Here is a 23,188-nt window from a genome sequence, read left to right as displayed (position 1 = left end):
GTGCGACTGGGGTGGGACATGTCAGTTCACAGGAGTCCTTCCACAATAGTTTAGAACAGGAAGCAAAGTAGAAGAGAGCAGTGAATTGAAACTGCACCTGGAGATGTAGGGAGGCAGGCTATAGGTAGCCATGTGGAATTTGGCCAGGATGCCCAGGCTAATATAATGCTCATGCAAAGTGCCATGGGACCTGCACTGAGGAGTGGCCAGAGTCTCTGGTGCATGTCTTGTTTGGAAGAGCCCAGCTCCTGCAAGGTCCTGCTGGGGCACTGGCTGAGAGTCAGCTCTACCACTTCCCACCGCCTTGGGCCGTTCTTTGAAGGGCTCCCACATCCTGACGAGAATCCATCCAAATGAACTCCAAACCACAGCCCCAAAATAGCAGACGGGCTGAACATTGTGTGTCTCCAGCAATCAGCGAGCACGTTCAGAGTAGCTACCCTTTGAGACAAAACCCCACTTCCCTGGGGAGCTGCCCAGCCTGCAGCCATGTGCTGCATAGCCCAGCTGGGAGAGCCCAGGGCCTAGAAGGCCCATGGACGGGGAAGCTGGGCTCACAAATCCCCTTGAGTTACAAAGGACAGCCCCAGTGTGTAGTGGCTTCAGGGAATTCCCATCTGACCATGCCAGGGGCCTCTGGGAAATTCATTTGGTGGGCCTACCCTTGCTGGCAGCCTCAGTAGAAGGCTGAGGACTGAGCTCCCCTCTCAGGCAGGGCTGAGGCACCTTGGTGGGGGCAATGCATCGGGGGAGGTTGCCTGCACTGGGGTTGAAGGGCAACAGGCTCCTGGTGCAGCTGCTGGGCCTTCAGACAAACAAAATGGAGCAACCCATCCCCGGCCCGGCTGGCTGGCTGAGCTCACAGCTGAATTCAGGTGCAACCTATGCAGGGACTGATGCAAATCTGCCCTCTGATCCCATTGACAGCCCCTCCCCCCACCACTGGCTGCTGGGGGAGCCTGTCAGTAGGGGCTCAGCCCACACAGCTGCACATCCTTACAGGTGCTTCCAGGGTTCCTCCGCCACACACCAGCCCTAGCTAGCTCCCTTCTGTCTGACTCAGTTTGCTTGGGGGCCTATCTGGCCTGGAGGGGGATGCAGCATGAGGTTAAAGCCAGTGGGGGCAGATCAGGCTCAGATGGACCTGGGGAGAGCAGGGGTTGCAGTGCTGTCTCTTCAGCCCCCTGATGTGCTCCATCCTGGACCTGGAGGGGCCACCACTAATGCTGAGGGGGAAATTCATGTTACCCCATTCCTCTGCACAGGATGGGGCGGGGGCACAGGTGGCTTTAAGCCACGTTCCTGCTTCTCAAACTCCTGGCCATGCCCAGCCTCTGGTGTAACGTAGAGCAGCCTCAGGGCCAGTCTGATTTATTCTCATTTCCCACAGCCCAGTGTCGGCCACGGGCAGCAGAGAACAGTTGGAGCACTCCAGGTGCACCCCTCCATGCCTGCTCAGCTCCCTTACAGCACAGGCTGGGAAAGGAGTTGGCTTAGAGTCCTGACGGACATTCCATTCTGCTGGAGGGAGGTGGGCGCCATGCAGAAGGGTTTCCCTGGGGCACCTTCAGGTCCCCTTTTGCCTCCAAAACAGTATAAAGGAGCTGGGAGCAACAGACGCAAGCCCAGAGAATCCAGAGGATTTTTCCTGTCACAAACTGATGCTCCTAAGGGTCAAGTTGGAGCCTAAAACTCTGGACTGTGCCCTCCTCTTTGGAGCCTGGTATGGACTCAGCAGTCCAGCGTAATTTGGAAAAAGCTCCTGCACCTCCACACTGTCCCTCTTCAGGGCGGGAGCATAAAGGACAGGAGAGTTTGATGCGTTAGCCCATAATAACCTGTGGTGGCCAGCTGAATCCTTTTGCAACAGAGGGAGTCAGGGTCCCACTCCAGCCTGGGTGGCTATATTCTGCCTGTTTAGATCCCCATGAGGTACCAGCTAAAGAACCTGTTTTTCACCAAAGTCGTGGAGAATGGGAGAGATGCTGGTGGAGTGGAGAGAAGCAAATGTAGTACCCAAAAGCGAGGAGTGATTTTGTCAGTTACCAGCGGGGAATTGAGCTTCCAAGCTGTTCTGTATTGCTGGAGTGGGACAGAATGTGATTTCTGGGTAGACACTATCCTCATGTATTCTATGTCTTCCCACCTGTAGTTACAACATAAAGAATTACTTCCTCACGCTGCTGCATTGCTTCCCGTTCTGAAGGACCCAAAAGCACAGGACATAATAGCCTGGTCCAGTTCCCTTATGCCAGTCTAACTCCATAGACTTCATGGGAGTTAGTCCTGATTTACACAGGTGTACGTGAACTCAGAATCAGGCCTTCACTGAAATTCACACACCTCTATGATGGAACGATGCCACCCCTCTTTTTCCCCTGGCATAAGTGAGAGACCAGCTGTGGGTAAGAGGGTGGGGGCAAACTGCCTGCGTACTCCGGCTACCCCTGGCTGCTGGAATGGCCCTTTGGGGCCAGTGGGCAGCTGGGTGTCAACTAGAAAAGTCTGTGAGCTGTTGTGATTTACACAGGGGGCTAGCTGCAGGGCTGGGGAGTCACCAAGATTATTTGCCCATCACCTCAGGTCCTTCACCAAGTACAGTTCAGATAGACCTTATCTATCTAATCTAATCCAGCCCCTTGTCTACACTACTGAAAAGTGTTGTCAGAAGCTACCGGTATGGTGCTCTGCTCGTGTTCGGTGATGATAACAGTCAGCTGCATGCGTGTTCCCTCTGTGTGCTGTCCCAGCTCTGCGCAGATAGCTAACGCAGCAGACCCCGAGAGACCCCCAATGACCACAGACTCTAGTAAGGTACAAAGGCACGTCGGCCAGGTTTATTGCTCAAACGAAGCACAGTGATAGTTCCCTATAGACTCTACAGGGCATACTACGAATTTGTACTCCCTGGCAATGGACTCAGCTCAGTCAGTGGCGGGACTTTCCACTGCCCCCTAGGCCGGACAAAGACACCACCCCAGGGATGTATCTTATACACAGGTACAAGAAGTTACATAACGCTCCTGACGTATTGAGGTGCAACCCCTTTACGTAATTATGCAGCACCCTTCTACGTAGTGAGGTGCCGCCTCTCACCTTGTACATGTTGGTTCGAAGAAAACAACTCTCTCCATCATACTAGCCTTTTGCCCCTGTCCTTATTATCTATGTGGATGGTATCAGAATGTTCTTGTGCCATTTGTAGACGGTCCTGGTATCCAGTACACTTGAGATCTATGTCTGTGCAACAGCATATCTCTATGCAACATCAGCCTTTTCCTTGTCAGCTTCTGTGAGCAGGGCCTGCCTCTGGCTCGCAGCTTAACTTTGCTTTCTGTCAGCAAAGTCTTAACCATTACTTTAGCTCAGGCCTTAGGTCTCATACCGGGCCTCTGATACCAAGGTTTTATGTTTCAGGGCCTCATCTTACTACAAAAAGTTTTGCCAGTGTATCTGGATATTTACTTAAACCACCAAAATCCGCTTAGTGTAGGTGTGTTCTATCAGTATAAAAGTGCGTATACCAGTATATCAGGGACCTGGCATCAACTATACCGGTATAGTCACTTCTGTACCAATATAACTACCTACACTAGGGCTTTTAATGGCATAAATACGCTGATAACTCTTTTAAGTATAGACCAACCCGTAGGATATTATCCAGCTGCCCATCACCATAGTCTCTGGGCACCCTCCACATAAAACCAAGAACAATAGCTAAGTCCCTGGTGGATTTCATGGTATCCCTGGCACCCTGTATATTGCAAACAGCTGTTTCTTTATGTGTGTTGCTAAAAACCACATGAAATCTTTATAAGGGAAAGGAGTACTTGTGGCACCTTAGAGACTAACCAATTTATTTGATGCATCCGATGAAGCTCACGAAAGCTTTTGCTCAAATAAATTGGTTAGTCTCTAAGGTGCCACAAGTACTCCTTTTCTTTTTGCGAATACAGACTAACACGGCTGCTACTCTGAAACCTGTCATAAGGGAAAGTGCTTGTAAAATCTCTGATTTGTCCCTCTTTCAGTGTCTCTCACTGTGTAGGCAATAACAAACATTAGCATCTGGTGCTGCCCTTTGGTTACTTCTCAGTTTCAGTTTCACTTTGAGGTTCTCAGCTCTGCAGCCTTTGGGCTGAAAACGCTGCATGGGGAAGTTTAAAAAACATTTGTCTCCACTGGACTTAATATTTGTTGTTTTTCAGCCATGGAACCTGTTTCTCTTTGTGTTACGAGGTTTGCTTTATATGACCCAAACTGTGCAGTGCATAGGGATAGCAGAGGCCTTTTAACCAGGTGATGCCTGACCCAGAGGTCACTATTGTTCATCTAAAATAACAACCTCTTTATGTAGGAAGGACTGCACATTGTCACAGAGACAGTGTCCGCTTGCCAGGGTTGTTTCCTGGCAGTGAGGTTGGTGCAGGAACCAATCGGAAGGCAGGATTCCAAAGACAGGGCTCCATTACATTTATAATACACAAATATCCGGACTCAGTATATTTACAAAGTACTTTACATGTCCAGAGCACTCCGCAAACATTTGCTTTTACAGGTGGGGAAACTGAGGCACGGAGCAGCAAAGGGCTTTGCTCTTATACAAGGAGCCAGTGTTAGGGCCGAGTTGAGAAATCAGGGGTCCCTGGCTCCCAGCCTTGTGCTCAGGCCATCAGACTTGTACCTCACCCTGTGACACCCACAGAGGATAGGATATAAGGGAATTCTCCAGCATGTACCTGCTGCCTGTGGAAGGGCCTGATTTGACACCTAGGGTGGCGCAGTGTGTTTGAGAATGGTGCATGGGAGTGCCTGCGCACAGCGGGGGAGTTTGTGGGGGGGGGTGCGGTGTGTGTGTGTTAGCAGCGTTTATTCGTGTTTACGGGCTGTGACGCAATTTTAAACACACTAACTAGTACCGCAGCTGACAATCCTCCAGAGCATGGGACTGCGCCGCTCCCCCTCAGCCCGGCTACACGGCCACGGAGACGCACCACCCCCGCCAAGAGCCGACGGCCTCCGTGCTGCGCTGTGCACCAGCCGCCTCCCGGCACCCCGGCCGCTGCCTCTCCCGCCCACGCCCGGCCCCGCACAGCCACGGAGCCTTGCGTGGCCACCGGGCAGGGCCAGGGCCCCGGGCTCGCTGCGCGCAGGCCCCGGGGAAAGGGGCGCGCTCTGTGCGGCGCCGCGGCTGCTTCGCGCGCCCGCGCCCGGCCCCGCCTTTGCGGCCCGCCGGGCCTCGCCCCGCAGCCCCGCGTGGAACCCCCGGGACGGGGGCGGGCGCAAGCGGCGCCTCGCGCAGGGGTTGGGGGCGGGCCCGGGCCCGGGCGGCCAATGGCAGCCCTCGCGTGCGTGGCTCGGGCGGCCTTACAAAGAGGCCGCCGCGCCCTGCCCGCTCCCCCCCCCCCCGCGCAGGCTGCGCGCTCCCGCATTGTCTGCGCCGCCCGCCACCGCCCGATCGGCTGAGCGCGGCCGCCCCGCCTGGGCCGGCCCGGGGCGTGCGGCCGTTCGCGCCCGCTGCCTGACGCCGCCGGGAGCCGGGGCCGGGGCCGATCCGCGGGCGCCCTGGCGATGGGCGCCCTGTGAGCGCCAGCGCGGAGCTAGGGCGCGGCGGGAGGCGCAGCCCGACCCCGGGGCCGGCGGGGCATCGGCGGCGGCTCCTTTGTCTCCACCTCCCCCGATGCGCCGGCGCGGGAGGCCGGAGGCTGCGCCGGGTGCCCCGGGCCGGAGCTGGCTCCCCTCCCAGCCGTAGCGCCAGGGCGCAGGGCGCGGCAGCGGCGCTGGCCCTTTGTTCGTGCCGAGAGCTAGTTCCGGAGATGGGGCCCCGGGGGGGCCGCCCCCTGGCGGGATCGCGGGACCGGCCGCCGCGCCTGTGAGTCGCTCAGGTCAGTGCTCGAGGGCGCCGGACCCCCCGGGCGCGGGGCGCGCGGCGAGCTCGGCTCCCGGGCGCGCGGCGAGCTCGGCTCCCGGGCGCGCGGCGAGCTCGGCTCCCGGGCGCGCGGCGAGCTCGGCTCCCGGGCGCGCGGCGAGCCCGGCTCCCGGGCGCGCGGGGCGGGCGAGCCCGGCTCCCGGGCGCGCGGGGCGGGCGAGCCCAGCTGCCGGTGGCTGTTCGTCATGGGGCCGCAGGGGCCATGGACGTTTGGGCTCCGAGCAGCCCGGGGGGCCGCCTCCTTGGGGAAGGGGTTGGCGGGGGAGGCTGCTAGCCCCGGGCCGGACTAGTTGCCCCCTGGCGCTGCGCAGCGTGTGAACAATGGGGGCAGGGTGGTTGTGCCCTGGGGCTCGCGTGGGTCGGGTGACCAGGCTGGCGGGTGGATTGCGTGTGTTGCATCTTTGCTAGATGGAAGCTGTAGCTGGCCCCGGCGGGCTGGAAAGAGCCAGATCCGGATGGAGCAGGTTGTCTGGCAACGCCCAGATCTAGAACCTGCTGGAACCCGTCTGCATGCACCTTCCTGACCTGACTTTCAAAGGTGCTGAGCAGCCGCCGCGCCCAGTGACTTTACCCGTCGCTGTGAGCGCCGGCACCATCAGGCACTGGGCCCCAGAAGTATTCAGCATTCAGTGCTGATGCAGAGTGAGCCACAACCAACTACAGGCCTGGACATAACTAGGTGGCTGAAAACTCCAGAGCCAGCTCCTCACACCAGCCTCCAAATAGAGCGTGAATAAGCCACCCGGCTGAGGCTGCCAAACTGTGATCAGAGCTGCATTGTAACCCATGCCAGGGAGCAGGGGCAGGATAGGGCCTGGTCCATAAGCCTAGAGTATTGGCATGTGCCAGGCCCCATTCTTCCCTCTGCTCCCAGCCTGGCAGAGTGTAGTGAGAGTGCATTTTGCAGTGCTGCTGCATGGATGGTGATGGGGGAGGCAGTGAGCATGGGGTTTTCTGGTGAGGCTTTCCCAGGCCCCAAAGGATCCCTGTTCTGTGTCTCTTCTGCTTCTGATCTCAGAGGGGCTGGTGGGGTCCCTGGAATACTCACTGTGTGGCAGGAAGGGGGGCTGGCTGCTTCGGGGGGTTAGAGTCTTGACTCTAGCCTAGGCTGGTAGTGACAGAGGCGTGCTGCTCTCAAATAGCTTCAGGAGCCTCTATATGCAACGAGTTGAGGGGTCTCAGCTGACAGGTGTCCACATGACAAGAAATCCACCCTCACAGCTGTCACTGTTGGGGCCACTTGTCTGGCAGCCTCTGCAGAAAAGAAAAGGATGATTGGGCCATGGAGACAGCTCCCCTCTTGCTCCTGGAGGGGGTACGCTAGCTCAGGGAGGAATGATGCTACTCCCCCTGCAGTGCATGGAGGCCTCTGGCAACTTTTTGCAACACGACACTGATGTTTAAAGGGGTGTGCAGGAGAAAACAAAGGTCACCCCACCCCCAGCACTGACCAGCCTGAGCTGTCCGTGGCCATTCCGATTGTAAATGCTGCTTTCTCCTAGGGGAGTGTTGCAGAGATGCCCCATGTCAACACAGAGGGTTGCCCCCTGCCACAAGCGCCTTAGCACAGCAGGAGTCTCCCCTAGAGCATGGCTCCCCTAGCACCGGGACTGCACTTCCTGGGTGGCCAGAGCCTTGTATCTTATCTCAACAGCATCGGTCCCAGCTGGGCTTTTGATGCAATTGATCTCCCTGGGCTGGAGCAGCTGGAGTCTCCAGTCTGGTCTGCTTCTGGACTTGCTAATACTTCATCCTTTGTTCCTGGAGAGGCCTGCCCTGGGGTCTGGGCTCCCTGTCCCCGGGGTGCCCCATTGCTTGCTTTGACCTGGATCGTCTCTTTGCCCAGCAGCTCCTGGGAATTTCTCCCAAATCTCTCCATCCCCACCTGCCATCTCCTTTGGCCTTTGCTCGAGGAAACCCCCTGAAGCATGTGGACTCCCTCCTTGGCCTGGCTCCTCGGGGCCATTGTTCTCCTTAACTCAGGCTCCTGCTTTGCTCCCAGTCCCAGGAACCTCAAGGCGCTCAATGACCCTGAACATGTTTGTTCCTTCCTCTGTCTGTGTTGTCTGTCTGTCTAGCCCTATCAGCAGCACAACCCATGGTCTGGGGGGGCCCTGCTGGGGCTGGACTCCATGGACTCCTTGTGATGCGGAGCGCTGCACCCAACCTCACAGGCTTTCCAGCCGCTTCCAGGCTTAGTCCGTTCCCCCTTCTGGCATCTCTAGTCACCCCACCTGCTGACCTCTGATCACACAGACCCTTCTCTGAGGGGAGAGAGGGTTCTGGTGTCCCCATTCTGTTGCTACTTCCCAGCCACCCTCAGCTGGCTTCCCTGTCAATCTTCCTTTTCATTCTGGGGCTGAGTGTCATTCCTCCTCCTTGGCAATGGGCAGAGACCCTGACTCCTGCATCGTTAGTCATGTTCTCCTGCTAGCGCTGCGCCATCCCTTCTGCCCCCATGGGGGAAGAGGGCAGGATCTCAGTGTTCGAGAGGAGCCTCCCAGTGTCCCTCCTCCACCCGGTTGTGGCCGAGCTATAGGGAGTACAGAGGGTCCTAGCCTGTGCTCAGGCTCCTCTTGAGAGCCTTGGGTCTGTCTGGGTTCCTGTGCCGCTCTCCTCTCATCGCCCTGAGTGCCCTGTCCTGCTCACTGCTCTGTAATGTGGCGGGGGCTGCGGGGCCAGCCTGAGAGGGGAGTGGGGCTGCAGCTGCAGGGGGTGGGGGGCAGTAGGGGGAGGACCCCCAATTCCAGCCATTAGGCAGAGATGTGGGGTTCTCTAATTGCGGACTCTGCACAGGTGGTGTTTTCTTGGCCCCGTCCTGGGGGGAGGGGGCTAACTAGATGATCTTTAGTGGCCCCTTCCAGCCCTACTTTTCTAGGTTTCTCAGCCCCCGCCGCTGCCTCCTGCTGCCCCATCTCTTCTGCCCACCCCACTCCCATCTGCTCCCCTCATTCGCACAGTCTGTGCACTACGCTAACTGCACACGCACCCACAGTCTGAACCCACCTACTCATCCCCAGCACTCAGCCCGCGGCCATGCCCAGCAGCCATGGCAGCCCGATTCCACCCCTTCCCCAGGGCAGTAAGTTAAACCGCAGCCTGCTTGCCCTGCCTTAGCCTAGCCACATTGTTCTCCTAAGAGGAGCCAATGAGACTCTAGCAGGGGCTGGGCCCAGCCAGCGCATGCCGGTTCTGGGAACCTCCTGCTCCCAGCCACACTGGGCCCCTTCCCGCTGCATGTGTTTAATGTTTAATGACTGATGTTTGCTGGGAAGGCAGGGGTGGAGGTGGAGGGAGGGAGAAGAAAATGCCACCCTCTGGGGCAGGAAAGGGTGCGTGTGCTGGAAGGACAGGAGCGGGCAGCGATTCCCCCTGCCATGGACGTAAGGTGCGCTGATGGGGGCAAGAGAGGCTCCTTTGCAGGGGTTGGCCCACACCCATGGGGCTCAGCTCTGCTGGGAACCAGGCCTGCCCTGACCTGTGCTGTTCTCCGGACATGTAGGGGTTAGGACCCGGACCCGCTGCGACCACAAGGTTTGCAGCAAGCAAATCACGGGGCTGCTGCTCTGAGTCCACACTGTGCTTCCTGTGAGGGATTCTGGGTAGCGTAGTCCAAGGCAGACTTCCTTCGGTGAATAATACTTTGATACGTGCTGGGGCTGCATGCCCACAGAGCTGCCTTGCAGTGCCAGCATGTATCAAAGTATAGGGGGGGAGGGAGAGCTCAGTGGTTTGAGCATTGGCCTGCTAACCCCAGGGTTGTGAGTTCAATCCTTGAGGGGGCCATTTAGGGATCTGGGGCAAAAATTGGGGATTGGTCCTGCTTTGAACAGGGGGTTGGACTAGATGACCTCCTGAGGTCCCTTCCAACCCCGATGTTCTATGATTCTCTCAGCCCTGGCTCTGCCCGGGACATTACTTTGCACAGTCATACTGAGAAGAGGCGCCTTGGTAACTTGGGGGGGGGTGGCACAGCTTTGCCATCGGAAAGGCTCCCTGCTGTTGAGACAGAGGTGGGTGCCTCCAGGGCCCTGCTGTGCACGGATGCCATAAATCCCCTGGCTGTGCCCTGCTAGCAGTGTTCTCGCAGCCGAGCCCCTGCCCAGGTGGCCGGAGCAGCACCTCAGGGGCACGAGTGCTGAGTGCTCGCTCTAGCTTGGCAACCTCTGTTAAATGGTCTGGTGGTGGGACAGGCATCCCACGCATGTGGCCTCTTTATGTTTCAGCCCTGACCCAGAGGGGATGCTGTTGCGGGGGGAGGGAGGGGCTTGGACGTCACGGGCCCTGGATCCACAGTGTGCCTGTTATGTTGAGAGTCTGGCCTTAAGCCAGTGGGGGCCCCCCCCACCCCACCCCACCCTGCTGTGGCTGAGATGGCCAAGGAGGGGGTGTTAGTGGTCCCTGTGATGGCGTTTATTGGACACCTGCCCACATGGGACTAGACTGAGACCTGCCAAACTTGGTGTATGTGGGGCCAGAGAGCAGCCACAGTGAACAGGGCTCGACTTGGGTGCATTCTCGATCAGCCAAAGGCTCCATAGCCAGTTCGTGGGCCCTGCACTCCAATGGCTCCTCCTTGTGTGGAGCAGCCAGGGCTGAGGCTCTGCTAATGGCTAGGCAGCCCTTCCTGTTCTCTACAGATTCTTATACCGCTGTCCTCACCTTAGTATCAGGGCTGGCCGCAGCATAACCTAGAGTAGCCCTGGACAGCTTTGCAGTCTGGCTCAATCCAGTATCTCTGTGTTCCCGTGCTGCTGGCCCAGCCCTGCCCCTCAGAGACCCTCCTGTGCCGGGGGAGCAGGGGGCACTTAGGACAGCGTCCAGGGGCTGCAGCAGAGGGGGAACCTTCCACTACTTGGCAGGGATCCCCTTCATGCCAGATTATATGCGGGAGCCTCCTCGGAGCACCCAGAGGCTCTCACACCCATCCCAGCTGGCCCTGCTTCCAGCACCCTGCCCTGGCCAGCTGAGCCCTCCCGTAGCAGAGTGTCAGATGAGGAGGCTGGCAGAGGTGAGGGGCTGGAGAGGCCTGCTGCCTGGCACTGGGGGTAGGGCTCTGGTGTCGGTCTAGGCCCCTAGGTGGTCAGAGAAGGATGGTCAGTATGGTCCCATGGGGGATGGGGTCCCCGTGCTTCATTGCTTGCCTACCCTGGTTTAAGTGCCAGGAGTGATGGAGTTGGGGGGAGAGGGGGCTGTGCACAGGATCTGGTGTATTGTAGTGTATCCCCTGTAGAGATCGGGCCCCTCTAATTCCAGATCCTCTGGGCGCAGTGGAGTCAGCTGCCCACAGACCTCCTGGTGCTCCCCTCTGTTCATTGTGCCTGAGAGCGTCCCAGCTGGAGGGGAGTGTGCTCTGTCCATTGACTCTGCGCATGGGGGTTCTTGGAGAGCATTCAGCTGCACACAATCCAGCCTGTGTGCGCCGGCTGGCCGGGGGGTGGGGGGGGGAGAGTGCCATGTGACTCGCTGCTCTGGGCCCATTCATCCTGCCCTGGGGAACAGCCGGGGAGTCAGCTGTATGGTAATGGCTGCCCCACCGAACGGTGCAGAGGCCTGAATGGAACAGGGGGCAGATCCCGCACAGGCTGAGATCAGCTGCCTTGCCACATGCCCACCCCACCTGGGGAGAGCAGGGGGAGGGGAGGGGAGGCCACTCCTCTCTGCGCGTGCGTCTGCTTGCCGCACTCCGCGTGTGCTGTGACTGCTCGAGCTGGCTGCGTTCTGCTGTGAGGCAGTGTGCCCCCCTCGCTGCGTGTCTCACGGGGCGGGTGTGTTCGTGTGTCTCTCTGCAAGCCCCACCCCCCCAGCTCAATCTCGTCTCCCCCTGCAGAGCCGGGACAGGACCGTGTTCACGCGCAGAACGACCCCAGCAGCCCCGGCATGACCTCAGGGAACGGGAACTCTGCCTCTACTGTTGCTGGTACTGCCCCCCAGAATGGTGAGAATAAACCACCACAGGCCATTGTGAAACCACAAGTCCTGACGCATGTTATCGAAGGGTTTGTGATCCAGGAGGGGGCAGAGCCGTTCCCGGTACGCACCTTCTTCTTTTCCCCCCTTTACCCTGTTCTCTTTTTGTGTTCTCGCTTTGGCGCACGCCCAGGTCCCGCTCCCGCCCTGTTTCCCTGACAATAGCAGGAGCCAGCTGAGCATCGGCCTCCAGTCACTGCCATGCCACAGCTCAGCCTGAGGGGGGCGCTCACCTCTGCTGTGAGAGAAGCAGATGCTGCCCCCACTGTGGGGTGCTATTCTGGGCCAGGTGGTCTAATGGTTAGAGCACAGGACTGGGGGTCAGGACTCCTGAGTTCCAGGCCTCGCTCAACCACTGACGGGTGATCCTGGGTAAGGCTCCTTTCAGAAGGGGCCTCTGAATTTGTGTGCCCAGTTTTAGACACTTTGGGCCTTGTCTGGGATGGTGCACGCCCACGGAGGGTGCTCAGTGCTTCAGGAAATCAGGCCTTAGGTGTGTCCACTGGAGCACCTGAGGCCCCCCCCCAAATCCAAGGCCGCTTTTGGAAAATGGGGGCCTTAACAGCTCTCCCTCTGTTTCCCCATGTGAGCCATGGGGATAATGAGACTTTGGGAAGCGCTGTGAGAGGCGGGGGTGAAAAGCACTAAGCAAAGGGTTATGATTCAAACTTGTCGCTGTTTTCAAATGTGCTTTGAAACCCTTGGATTAACCACGCGCTGTAGGTGAAAGTGCGGAATGGCAGTTACTGTCTTTGAAAGGGGCAGGGGACACTTCTGGGCATCGATATCAGTGTTATTGTTACAATATTTATTTAAAGGTCCTTGTAAATAAAGTTATTGTTAACCTGTCTGGCTTCCTAGCAGAGCTAAGAAGTGCTCAGGAACTGGGGGTGGGGGGCCTGGAGCCTAGTCAGAGCTTCAGCCTGAGGGTAGAAATCTTATTTATATGACCCCTCCCCCCACTTTGCCGAAGCATTTGGGTCGGTACAGGGAGCGACAGGCCCAGCAGCGCATGGCGTAAAGCGCTCCTGAGGACGGAGCAGCAGCTGCTGTGCGTAAAGGGGTCCGTTCCAGCCACTCAGAGCTTGCTCAGTCTCCTCTCAGCCTGGTCTCTGTCCGAAAGGGAATATTCCACTTGGAGCGAAAATGGTTGAGCCGCTTTAGAGCGAGAGGAAAAAGATCAATTTTTCTCAGAACAAAACCAAAACCTCCTTCGACCGTCTTGCCGGGTGAGCTGGCAGGGCAGGAGCCAGCCCTCCCTGGGGAGAATAAGCAGAGAGGTGACTGAGCTGTGAGACTCTGCAAATTGCAGCAGATGAAATTCACCCCCGCCCAGAGGCCCTGCATGAGATACGCGCCCCTCCTAAACCTGCGGGATATTGGTGGTGCCGAGGCCTTCTGCCCAGGGTGGATTTCACTAATGCTTGTGTGTTCATGCGGCCCTTCGACTCAGGCTCCGATCCTGCATAACTGTGATGGGACTGCTCGCAGCAGGTGGTTAATGCAGGATTGGGGCCTGCGTGTGTACACTGCGTGACTGAGGGAGGCTGCACTGAGCACGTGAGCTGGGTGCTGAAGGGGGGAGGCAGGGATGAGGCAAAGATCGCTGCACTCTGTGTGAGGGAGAAATGCACCTTAGAGGCACAGGAGAGGGGCAGCTTTCTCCAGTGTGTGGGGCTGGGCAAATCGTTTCAGCCTCTGGACCTGGCACCCTCTAATGCCAGTTTGCCTGGATATGCAAAGTTCAGCTCCACCTCCAAACCCGAGTGGGCTTCTGCTGTGCCAGTGTGAACAAGGGCGTGTCCCTGAGTAACTCGGCTCCATGCAGGCCAGGAGCTCAGCTTGGAGCCAGCTGGTGCGGCAGGGAGCATGGCAGAGGCAGCATGCTTGGGCCTGAGCAGAAGCCTTGCTTTGCTCTGCATCCCCCTGCCCACCTAGCTGGCCCACCAGAACAGCCTGACTTGGTGGGTCACTGCTGTTGCCCTTCAGTGGTTGCATCCCAGAGCTGCTACCACTGCTGCCAGCTGGGGGAGCTCTCCTCCAACTCCCACAGCAAAGGTCTGTGGTTTTGGAGCTGAGTTCTAGGCCGAACTCCCCAGAGGGGCAGGTAGCAGCCCCCTCCTTTCCGCCCACCACAGGGTTTTTGGAGGCCTGCCGAGAGCCAGCCCAAGGTTGCAGGCAGAGCAGCCCTCTAATCTGTCTTGCCCTGTGTCTCCGGCTCTCCAGGTGGGGCGCTCTTCACTGCTCGTGGGGAATCTCAAGAAGAAGTATGCCCAGGGCCTTTTGGCCGAGAAACTCCCACAGCAGGACAATACAACCACCACTGACTCGGAAATGGAGGAGCCCTATCTGCAAGGTAGGCCCCGGCCAGCAGAGGCGCTAGAGAACTGTGCCACCTGCCACTGATCCTCCCACCCCACTAGTCAGGGGAGGGAGCAGCTGTCATGTTCGTTAAGAGCTGAGGTCGGGGGCTGCCTGATCCCTTCAGAACCCAGTGGGTGCTGAGGGTCAAACCTCCCCACTGCCCCATCAAAGGGGGCGCTATGGGACGGCCCTTTCACCCTAGCACAGGCAGAGCAGCCCTTGACACTATTCCCACTGGGAAGAGGGGGAGGAGGAGACAGCGGGGAATAGGGTGGTGGGAGCACAGGCTAATGGTTAGAGCTGGGACCAGGGTTCTATTTCTGCCTCTGCCACTACCCTCCTAGGTCACTTTCCCCTTTTGTGCTTCAGTTTCCCCATCCATAAGATTTGGGGGAGGGGATGATGATCCTGACTCCCCTCCCAGGGGCTGCGAGAGCCCATGAAGGCTGCAAAACACTTCGTTCTCCACCCTCAGCACCCTTTTCTCACCCACAAAGGAAGTGCAGAAGCAGGGAGGGCAGATAAGCAGGGAGCTGAGAGGTAGCTGTGCTCTCAACCTTCAGCTTGTAGGCTTATGGGCTGAGGCCAGGGCCTATCCCCTGGGGCCTTTCCTGGGACCCTGGCCTGGTTTCCAGGTTCGGGGGCAGCCTGGTGTCTGGCAGTGCGGGCCAGGACGCAAAGGGGGCTGAGTCATTCAAGCCGATTGTGCAGCAACTGTTTGCTAATGTGGGTAAAGTGATGGTGGGGAGACGCACAAAGGCTGAGATGCCCCCAATACCCAGATGTTCTCCAGTCTCCTCAGGGCTGCTGGGTTAAGATACAAGAACATCTCAGGATCCCTGTGTAGGGCAGACCCACATGTGCTGCTGCCTCGGGCCCGTGGCTCCAGGAATAACACTCATTTGCCCACCCACCAAAAGCAGGATCCCATGGCGCCCAGAGTTAGGCCAGCCTGCCTGTCTGGCATGGGAGAGCCCAGCAATTTGAAAGCCAGAGTGTCTGCAGGGTGCCTGGATCTCCTCGTCTGGTCTTTGAGTGGGAGGGAACAGTCAGGGACAGTCACCCCCTCACCTAGAGCAACCGAGGTGCCTGCCAGGAGTGGCCTGCTGGGGGGGCTGTGTGGCCAGGGGGAGCGGGGAAGTGGCCTTGCCTATGGTGGGTGGCCTGTGTGTGGAGGATTGGTGCTGGGGGCTGGTGCTGGCCTGTGGCCCAGGGGACTGCAGATGGTGGCTGTGCTTGGGGGAGGAGGGGGGGGCGATGCCGGGGGGGGGCAGGGTTGCTCTGGCCAGGCAGTGGCTGAGACCCCACTGCATGCCAGGCGTGTGCAAGCCGTCACTAAGAGCCAGGTGTGTCTGTTGGTCCCTGTGTCCTGCTGTGTCCCCAGAATCCAAAGAGGAAGGGAACCCCCCGAAGCTGAAGTGTGAGCTCTGTGGCCGCGTTGACTTCGCCTACAAGTTCAAGAGGTCCAAACGCTTCTGCTCCATGGCCTGTGCCAAAAGGTAACCACTACTGAGCAGTGCCTGACAACCAACTCCCCAACCCCCCCCTCCCCGAGCGGCGCCTGACCCCGCTACCAAGCAGCACTCCCGGCTCTGCCGCTGGGCAAGGCAACCTAGCGTTGCCCTACCCCTTCGTGCATGTCATCCCCACCGTGGGGCAAAGCCCCTGAGTCCCACTCCATCCCTCAGCATCATCTGCCTCACGCAGGGGCTAGGGGATCTTCCCCCCCACCAACATGTTGGCTCTGGGGGCCGGGATGCTGGCAGGGCCGTGCTGTGGCTGGTGCATCTGCCTAGTGCAGGGCTCCCCTAGGCGCCATCGGCACTCATCCGGCCACTGTGGGGAGTATGGCAGGGTGGTGAGGCCGCTGGACTGAGGCCCTATCACTGACCCGCTCCTGGCTCCCCGTCAGGTACAACGTGGGATGCACAAAGCGAGTGGGGCTCTTCCACCCTGACCGCAGCAAGCTCCAGAAACCGGGGGCGGCCGCACACGGGCGCCGTCGCGCCTGCAAGGGGGCCTTACCTGGCCTCAGCAAGGACACCAAGAAACAGGTGAGCTGCAGCCTCCCCCAGGGTGGTGAACCTAACCCCCTCCCTCCCCCAGGATCCCCAGGAGGCAGCTCGTGCATGAGCCTGGAAGTCAAGGACCTGGGCTACCCATTGGCCCTTGGCAAAGCGCTGCGCCTCTGCAGGCACCCCCTGCTCGCCTGAGGGCTGAGAGTGGTAGTCACTGCTGTAGGGCAGGTGCGTGGAGGGTCTCAGGCAGATGGGGCTACAATTTTATTAAGATGTTAAAATAAAATTTAAAAAAAGGCACAGAGTTTAAGCGTAGAAGTTTCTGGTTATCAGGGGATAAGGTACAGATTATCAAGGGGTGCAAAATTCGGGCTAGGCTTGGATGGCATAAGGAATACATAATCTGCAATATCCCCGATTGGGGGTAAAAGGTTGATCTTAACCATCAGTTAGCCCCATTGCCCAGTCGGGAGGGAGGGCCAGCAGTGTGCTGAGAGGGTGTGGGGGGGAACAGAACCTAAGAACCTCCGGACAGACAGTCAACTTTCTGCTGAAGCTGAGACTAGAACGCAGGACTTTGGGCTCCATCCCCTGCCCTCTAACCACTAGACTGCACTCCGTCCAGCACCAGCAATAGAACCCAGGAGTCCTGCCCTAGTTCCCCAGAGGGAGCAATAGGACCCAGGTGTCCTGGCTCCCAATCGTCTGCAGAGCAGAAGAGACTGGGGAGATGGATGTTGCATGGGGCGGTGGGGGGCTGGCCCCCCACAGGCTGACCTCTCCACTGCCCCTCCAGACGCCAGTGTCCCTCTCCACGGGCTCGGTGCCGCTCTCCGTCACAGCCTCGCTCCAGCTCAACCGCAGCCAGGAGGATTCCAGCCGCTGCTCCGATAACTCGAGCTACGAGGAGCCACTCTCGCCCCTCTCGGCCAGCTCATCCACCTCACGCCGGCGGCAGGGCGAGCGTGACCTGGAGCTGCCCGACATGCACATGCGGGACCTTGTGGGCATTGGGCACCACTTCCTGCCCAGCGAGCCCACCAAGTGGAATGTGGAGGATGTCTATGAATTCATCCGCTCCTTGCCAGGTGAGGGACCCTCCCAGCCTTGCTCCCCTCCCTGCCACATGGACCCTGGGCCAGCCAGGGCCTGCAGGATCTTTGAGGTCTACATGTCTGGGGTGTTGCTTTGTCCACTGCTGACGTGCAGCTAGCTCTGGGGTGGAGTCCAGTAGCTGTTCTGTGCTATCCAGCGAGGTGGGCTGGAGTTAGCATGGAAGGAGCATGGGGAACCAGGCTTTGACTTCCAGGGAGAAGCTAGTGAGCTTGGCAGCAGGTTTCAGCTAGAGCAAACCACTCTGTCCCCAAATCTGAGAGCAGCTGGCCAGGCTAGGAGGGCCCTCAGCAATCACCCCACCGTCCCTCTCACCTGTGCTGACCCTGAGTGCCTGCCTCCAGTGCTGGGGCCTCAGACAGGCCACTGCTCCCCCTCTGTCTGAGGTGTCAGTCTATCCTGCAGGGGTTCGTTCCCCCAGGGGCATTCCTGCACCCCCTGGCCTCCGCTGTCAGCATCCTTCGGCCCCACCTGTCACTTCCCTGCTCACTGTGAGATGCCCTGACCTGTCCTGCGGGACCCAGGCAGAGGGTTTGTCTGGGCCTCCCTGGGAGGGGGGAGTCTTCCCAACCTCCCTCCACCACAAAAGAGGCACCCCAGAGCCCTGTGCTGACTGCCCTTCCAGTGGGGGGTGTCGGGTTGCGGCACACTCCCTGCTTCTGCCTCAGGAGCACTGCGGCCACTTGGGGGGTGGGACACAGGAGCTACTTAACAGCTCACAGCAAGAGACTGGGACAGGAACAAAGCCACTGTTGGCAGTTACAGCTGCCGGGGACCCCAGCGAGGGCTCCCCTGAGCTAGGTGGGGCCGCGGTGCCTGGGTAACGTGATCAGGTTCGTTCTATTTTTCTGCCAAGACGGTTTCAGCACACCTAGGGCTGCCTGCAAGGGGACACACCCCCTGCCAGTCCTGCTCCCCCGCACTGGCTCAGGCTCCCATCCAGCACTGAGCTAGCATGGATCTGCTTGGCGTGGGGAGGTGGTGATGGCTCCCTGGAGAGGGCAGAGCTGGCCGGGGGGGGGAGGGGGTGGAAGGCTGGGCTGGCACCCACTCTGATGGCCTCACTGGCTCCCTGCAGGGTGCCAGGAGATCGCGGAGGAGTTCCGCGCCCAGGAGATCGACGGGCAGGCCCTGCTGCTACTGAAGGAGGATCACCTCATGAGCGCCATGAACATCAAGCTGGGCCCAGCGCTGAAGATCTACGCCCGCATCAGCATGCTCAAGGACTCCTAGAGGCGCCCGCATGCATGGCACGGGCAGCCCACCTAGCCGCTCCCACGCAGGGCAGAGGCACCTGCCCCCGGAAGCCCTTTGGGAACAGGCTGTAGCTGTCACTAGGAGCTGGGCGGACAACACTGGGCCCATGAGCTCCATGCTGCCTGGAGCACAAAGGCCCCTGAATCCCACAGCTGGGGTCTGATGCCTGGATATCCCTGTCGTCCCACCTCCTTGCTGGGGGCAGGAGGCTATGGCTTGCGGGGCTATACGTATTCTGTAGCATTAGCTTCCCCTACTGCTGTCCCAGACTGCCCCGCGGTGTACAGGGGAGAGGGGATCCTGGCTGCAGGGCAGGATGGGGCTGTTCAAGGGGCAGTGGCCCCCATGGCCAGGTGCTGGCTGGCAGTAGTCAGGGCTGGGCTGATTCCCCTCTACCCACCTAGCTGTGTGATCTACAGGAGCCCCACTCCCCTCTAGCCCCTCTGGCACCCCCAGTCACCCCCCAGAACTGCAGACTCGCCACCCCCTGGAGAGGCTGAGGGATGCGTGCTGGACCCAACCCCTCCTCTCAATGCCAAACAGGACGGTTGCCTTAAAGTTGTGTGTGGTTGTGGTGCCAGGCATGGCCCCCTGCGCCCCCGGGCAGGCTGCCAGTTCCTGGGCCCCAATTTGTGCTCCCAGCCTGCGGCCAAGGCTGCTGGGGGTGGCAGCACGTCCTGTGGCTCAGACTGTTAACTCAGAAGCCGGCGTGTCCCACTGGGGAGGGCTCCTGGGTGGTGGGGGCCCTGCTCCTGGGACAGCACAGTGGGGAGCAGGCTCCTGGCTGGCTGTGTGTGGGGGCGAGAGTGCCTAGTGCCCCTTGGCAGGGGGATGCATTGCAGCAGGGCCTGCTGTGTTCCCTGGGCATGGGCACCGCTGGCCCCAGTGCCCTAAGAGCATCCGTCCCTGTGCTGTGGAGGGGGCAGGTGGGGCTGTCCCTCCAGGCTACCGGGGCCAGAGTAGCTGGCTCATGCCAACAGAGCAGTCCCCCATGCTGGCTTGGGGGGCATCTGCACAGGCCTCCCTAGGGCTTCCCTTGGCACCTGTCCTCAGGCTGCCATAATACTGCCAAGGCTGCCCGCATGCAGCGGGGTGGGGGGCTCCAAGCCCCACTGAGAATCATTCCTCTCTTAAGAGGGGGAGAGATGTAGCTCTATCCTCCCCTCCCTATTGCAGAGCTGCCGGCTGCAAGTGTCCCCCAGCAACTAGGGAGCCACTCCTGGCTCTAGACTGAGGGAGGCTGGGCTGGGAAGGTCTTTTTAAACCCCCCTTTTTTTTTCCTGTTGTTTTTAATAAACATTACAAAAAACCCCCACAAACCTCAGCTCGGGGGCTTTTCTGGGCCTAGACGCATGCTGGGCGCCAGCCGCTCTTCGGCTGGTTAGTAGCAGGAGCGGGGGCTCGGCTAGGTGAAACCTTTCAGCCCTGCCCTGCCCTGCCCTGCCCTGAGTGGAGACCCCCATCTTGGCTATGGTTCGACACTGAAGGCTCTCGCAGTACTGCGTTAGCTCCGGTTTACCCAGTCTCCCCAGTGATAAGAGCTGGAAATGGTGGGATGGAGAGGGAGTTGAATGAAAGGGGGAGAGGAGCCAGTGTCATCCCCTTGGGGTGGCTGGAGCTCATGAAATCCATGAGGAAGGGGCAGGGTGAGAGCAGCTGCTCTGTTGGGTTGATGCTGAGCAGGGCCCAGGGGCTGGAATTCTTCTTTTCACTTTTGAAAATATTTTTCAAAACTGAAACTTCCAAGCCAGAAAGTTGGCTGACCTGTGCCCCAATTGACCAACCAGCTGGGCCAGGGAAGGGGGCAGAGAGTTAGAAACCAACAAATGGAAAAAACACCACACCTCTTGGATGGGCCCCAAACAGGAGCAGCCTCCCCCCAAAGCGTCCTGGAAAACTTGGGAAACCAACTGGTTTCACAAACATGGTTTCTGAAAAATGCCAGTTTCTTGGCAAAACAGTCCAACAACTGTCCCCAGCTCTGTTCATATCCTTCGCTCTCCCCCATAGTCACAGCCCAGTGCCTGGTAGCTGAGCCCCTCCCAGTCTTCAATGGATTTAGTCTCATGTAGGGCAGGGCTGTTATCCCTGTGGGGGAAACTGAGGCACAGATCTCCAAAGGTACGTGGCCACCTAACTCATGTTGAGCTCAATGGAAGATCTCACCTCTGAAGATCTGGGCCTAAGAGTCTTCCCTTGGCAGGGCCTTGATCCCAGGTCTCTCCCACCCTAGCTTAGAGTCTAGCTCCCTCGGTATGGCACTCACTCGCCCTTGGTAATGGCAGCACTGTGGATTCTGGCTGCTGGGGGCAGCAGGGAGTGTGCTCTGTGCCCTGCCATGCTCCAGCATGAAGTGCCCAGGAGCTGAGCATACTCCTGCCACCTGGAGTTGCCGAGGCAGAGATGGCCAATGTCTTCTGTCTGCAGCCCTTGTGCAGCCCTCTGCTGAGGCCGCATACGCTGGATGCTCCCATCAGCTTCGGTGGGAGCAGATGTAGAATCCACTCTTGCAAGGTGCCAGTTGCACCATTCATGCTGTGGCTCAGGCCCTGCTTCAGGTAGCCAACAAGTCCAAAGCCCCCCGACCCTGGCTCAGTATCCTCCCCCCAGCCCCTTTGCTTGCAAGGGTCAAAGCAGGAGTGCTGGTGGGGCAGTGAAGGGGGTGAGAGGTAGCACCTCATTAGAATAGAGTCTGGCAGCTTAGCCACCCACTCAGCTGGAGTTTAGGAGCAGGTTCAATCTCCCGCTGGACGTTCCTTGGCTATGAATGGTGTTGCAGGGCGTGGGGGGCACAATGCTGAAGAGTTCAATGCTGGCTCCTGCTGCTTGAGGTTTCCACTCCTGGGGGTAAGTGGTGGGTTAACCTTGTGTGCTGATCACGCCCTGGGAGGCTTTGCAAACAGCCCAGGGAACGACACAGCAGGCGTGGGAGAGGGTAGAAATATGAGCCGGGCCACTCATGACGGGTGCTTTAGAAATGGGTCTGATGCAACTCACAGTCAGCCTACAGCACGCTGACTAAAGGATGGAGAGCTAGTGCGCGGAGGGGCCGGGGAGCGTCCCTGGCCGTGGCTGGTGCAGGAGGGTGGGGGACAACCGAGGGGGTTCAGAGGTGAGCAGCGGAGGAGTTAGCCCATCTGCTGGAGGTGGGCATGAGAGAACCTTCTACCGCTAGAGGAGAGCGAGAGCACCCCAGGGAGAGGGGTAGCCGCAGTGTAGCCCTGCCAGTAACTAGGGGAAAGGGAAGCCCCCACCAGTGAGATCTCCTGGACCACAAGAGGGGCGGCCCTTTGGGGGGGTGGAGCCAGCTCACAGGTGGCCTGGCCCTCTCAACTAAAGTAGGGCAAGTCACCGGAACCTGGGCTGCAGGCAAGGCTCCTGCCCTGCCGGGGGTTAGCCTGGATGATACACCTCTTCCCCTCCTCTGATTTCATGGCCCAGGACCCTAGGCTGAGTGTGGTCCCACATGTCTCCATGGGGTTCTGCTCTCACCTGCTGGCAGTGCCAGGGTATCGTATCTGGAGTGGGTAGGTGGCAGGCCCACTGCCTGCAATAATGGGGTGCTCTGGGGAACCTCCGTCTGACAATCTAGAGGAGAGCACGTCAATAACCAGGGTGCTGAGCAATGGGGAAAGGGTTAAATCGGCTGGGTGGGGCCATGATCCCCAGGTACCAGCACAAGGGGGAGGGGCTCTTTGGGGGGGATGGCTGGGGTGAGTGTAGCCCACTTTGCAGTTTGCCTGGGGATCAACCAACACGAAGGGTTAATGGGCTGCCCCTGGGAAAGCCCATTGGATTTCAGTGGGGAAGGGGATGGCATGCATCCTTGGCAGGGGCAGCTGAGCTCATCCCCATGACTACTGGCCCAGTAAACTTTCCCCTCCCTCCACCCTGTTACAGGCTAAGCCTGGGGCTGCCTCTGGCATTTTGAGCCTCTGCTGACACCTAAAGACTGTGCATGGAAACAACAGTGCTGCAATGGCACGATGGGTCTGTCTACACTGCAGTGGAAGCCTGGGGTTCAAACTCAGGCTAACCCTCCCTTCTGTCTACACACAAATCACACTAACCCAGGGCTTGGACCCAATGGGGGTGGAGGGTCTGAGCCTGAGTCAAGCTGGGACCCAGGGTTCAAGCCGTGTTGTTTTGCAGTGTACGTGCAGCCCTACTGGATTCATGCTCTTGAGTGTGAAAAGGATCCCACAATCCCACAGGACAACTTCCTTTGTCCTCTGGACAGTCAAGTTTGTTTGATAGATGTTAAGTCCAGAGGGTACCATCATGATCATCTAGTCTGACCTCCTGCACATCCCAGGCCACAGAACCTCACTCACCCACTCCTGTAACAGACCCCTACCCTCTGGCTGAGTTACTGACATCCTCAAATCATGGTTTAAAGACTCCAAGTTACAGAGAATCCACCATTTACACTAGTTTAAATCTACAGGTGACCTGTGCCCCACGCTGCAAAAGAAAGTGGAAAAAAAACCCAGGGTCTCTGCCAATCTGACCTGGAGGAAATTCCTTCCCGATCCCA

At 58.9% G+C, this 23,188-nt stretch overlaps 1 protein-coding gene across 9 annotated transcripts in view; it reads left to right on the top strand.

Annotated features, from left to right (window-relative positions):
* PHC2 (polyhomeotic homolog 2) overlaps positions 1-19,970 on the top strand; it is a 141,114-nt gene extending 121,144 nt beyond the window's left edge. For 7 of the 9 annotated variants that reach the window (XM_073317239.2, XM_073317238.2, XM_073317237.2 and 4 more), the window contains 6 exons: positions 11,760-11,962; positions 14,126-14,255; positions 15,648-15,762; positions 16,176-16,317; positions 17,078-17,369; positions 18,473-19,970. In XM_073317239.2, the coding sequence (XP_073173340.2) occupies positions 11,760-11,962; positions 14,126-14,255; positions 15,648-15,762; positions 16,176-16,317; positions 17,078-17,369; positions 18,473-18,627 (1,037 nt within the window). In that variant the 3' untranslated portion in view covers positions 18,628-19,970. Of the gene's footprint in view, positions 1-5,460; positions 5,886-11,759; positions 11,963-14,125; positions 14,256-15,647; positions 15,763-16,175; positions 16,318-17,077; positions 17,370-18,472 lie in introns of those variants that run through there. The other 2 variants (XM_073317245.2, XM_073317244.2) reach the window with 2 other exon arrangements.
* The last annotated feature ends 3,218 nt before the right edge of the window (positions 19,971-23,188 follow it).

The sequence above is a fragment of the Lepidochelys kempii genome, chromosome 18 (genome assembly GCF_965140285.1).
Source record: "Lepidochelys kempii isolate rLepKem1 chromosome 18, rLepKem1.hap1, whole genome shotgun sequence".
Lineage (NCBI taxonomy): Eukaryota > Metazoa > Chordata > Testudines > Cheloniidae > Lepidochelys > Lepidochelys kempii.
The sequence above is the reverse complement of the archived record's forward strand: the minus strand, read 5'-3'. Positions and strand labels throughout refer to the sequence as shown.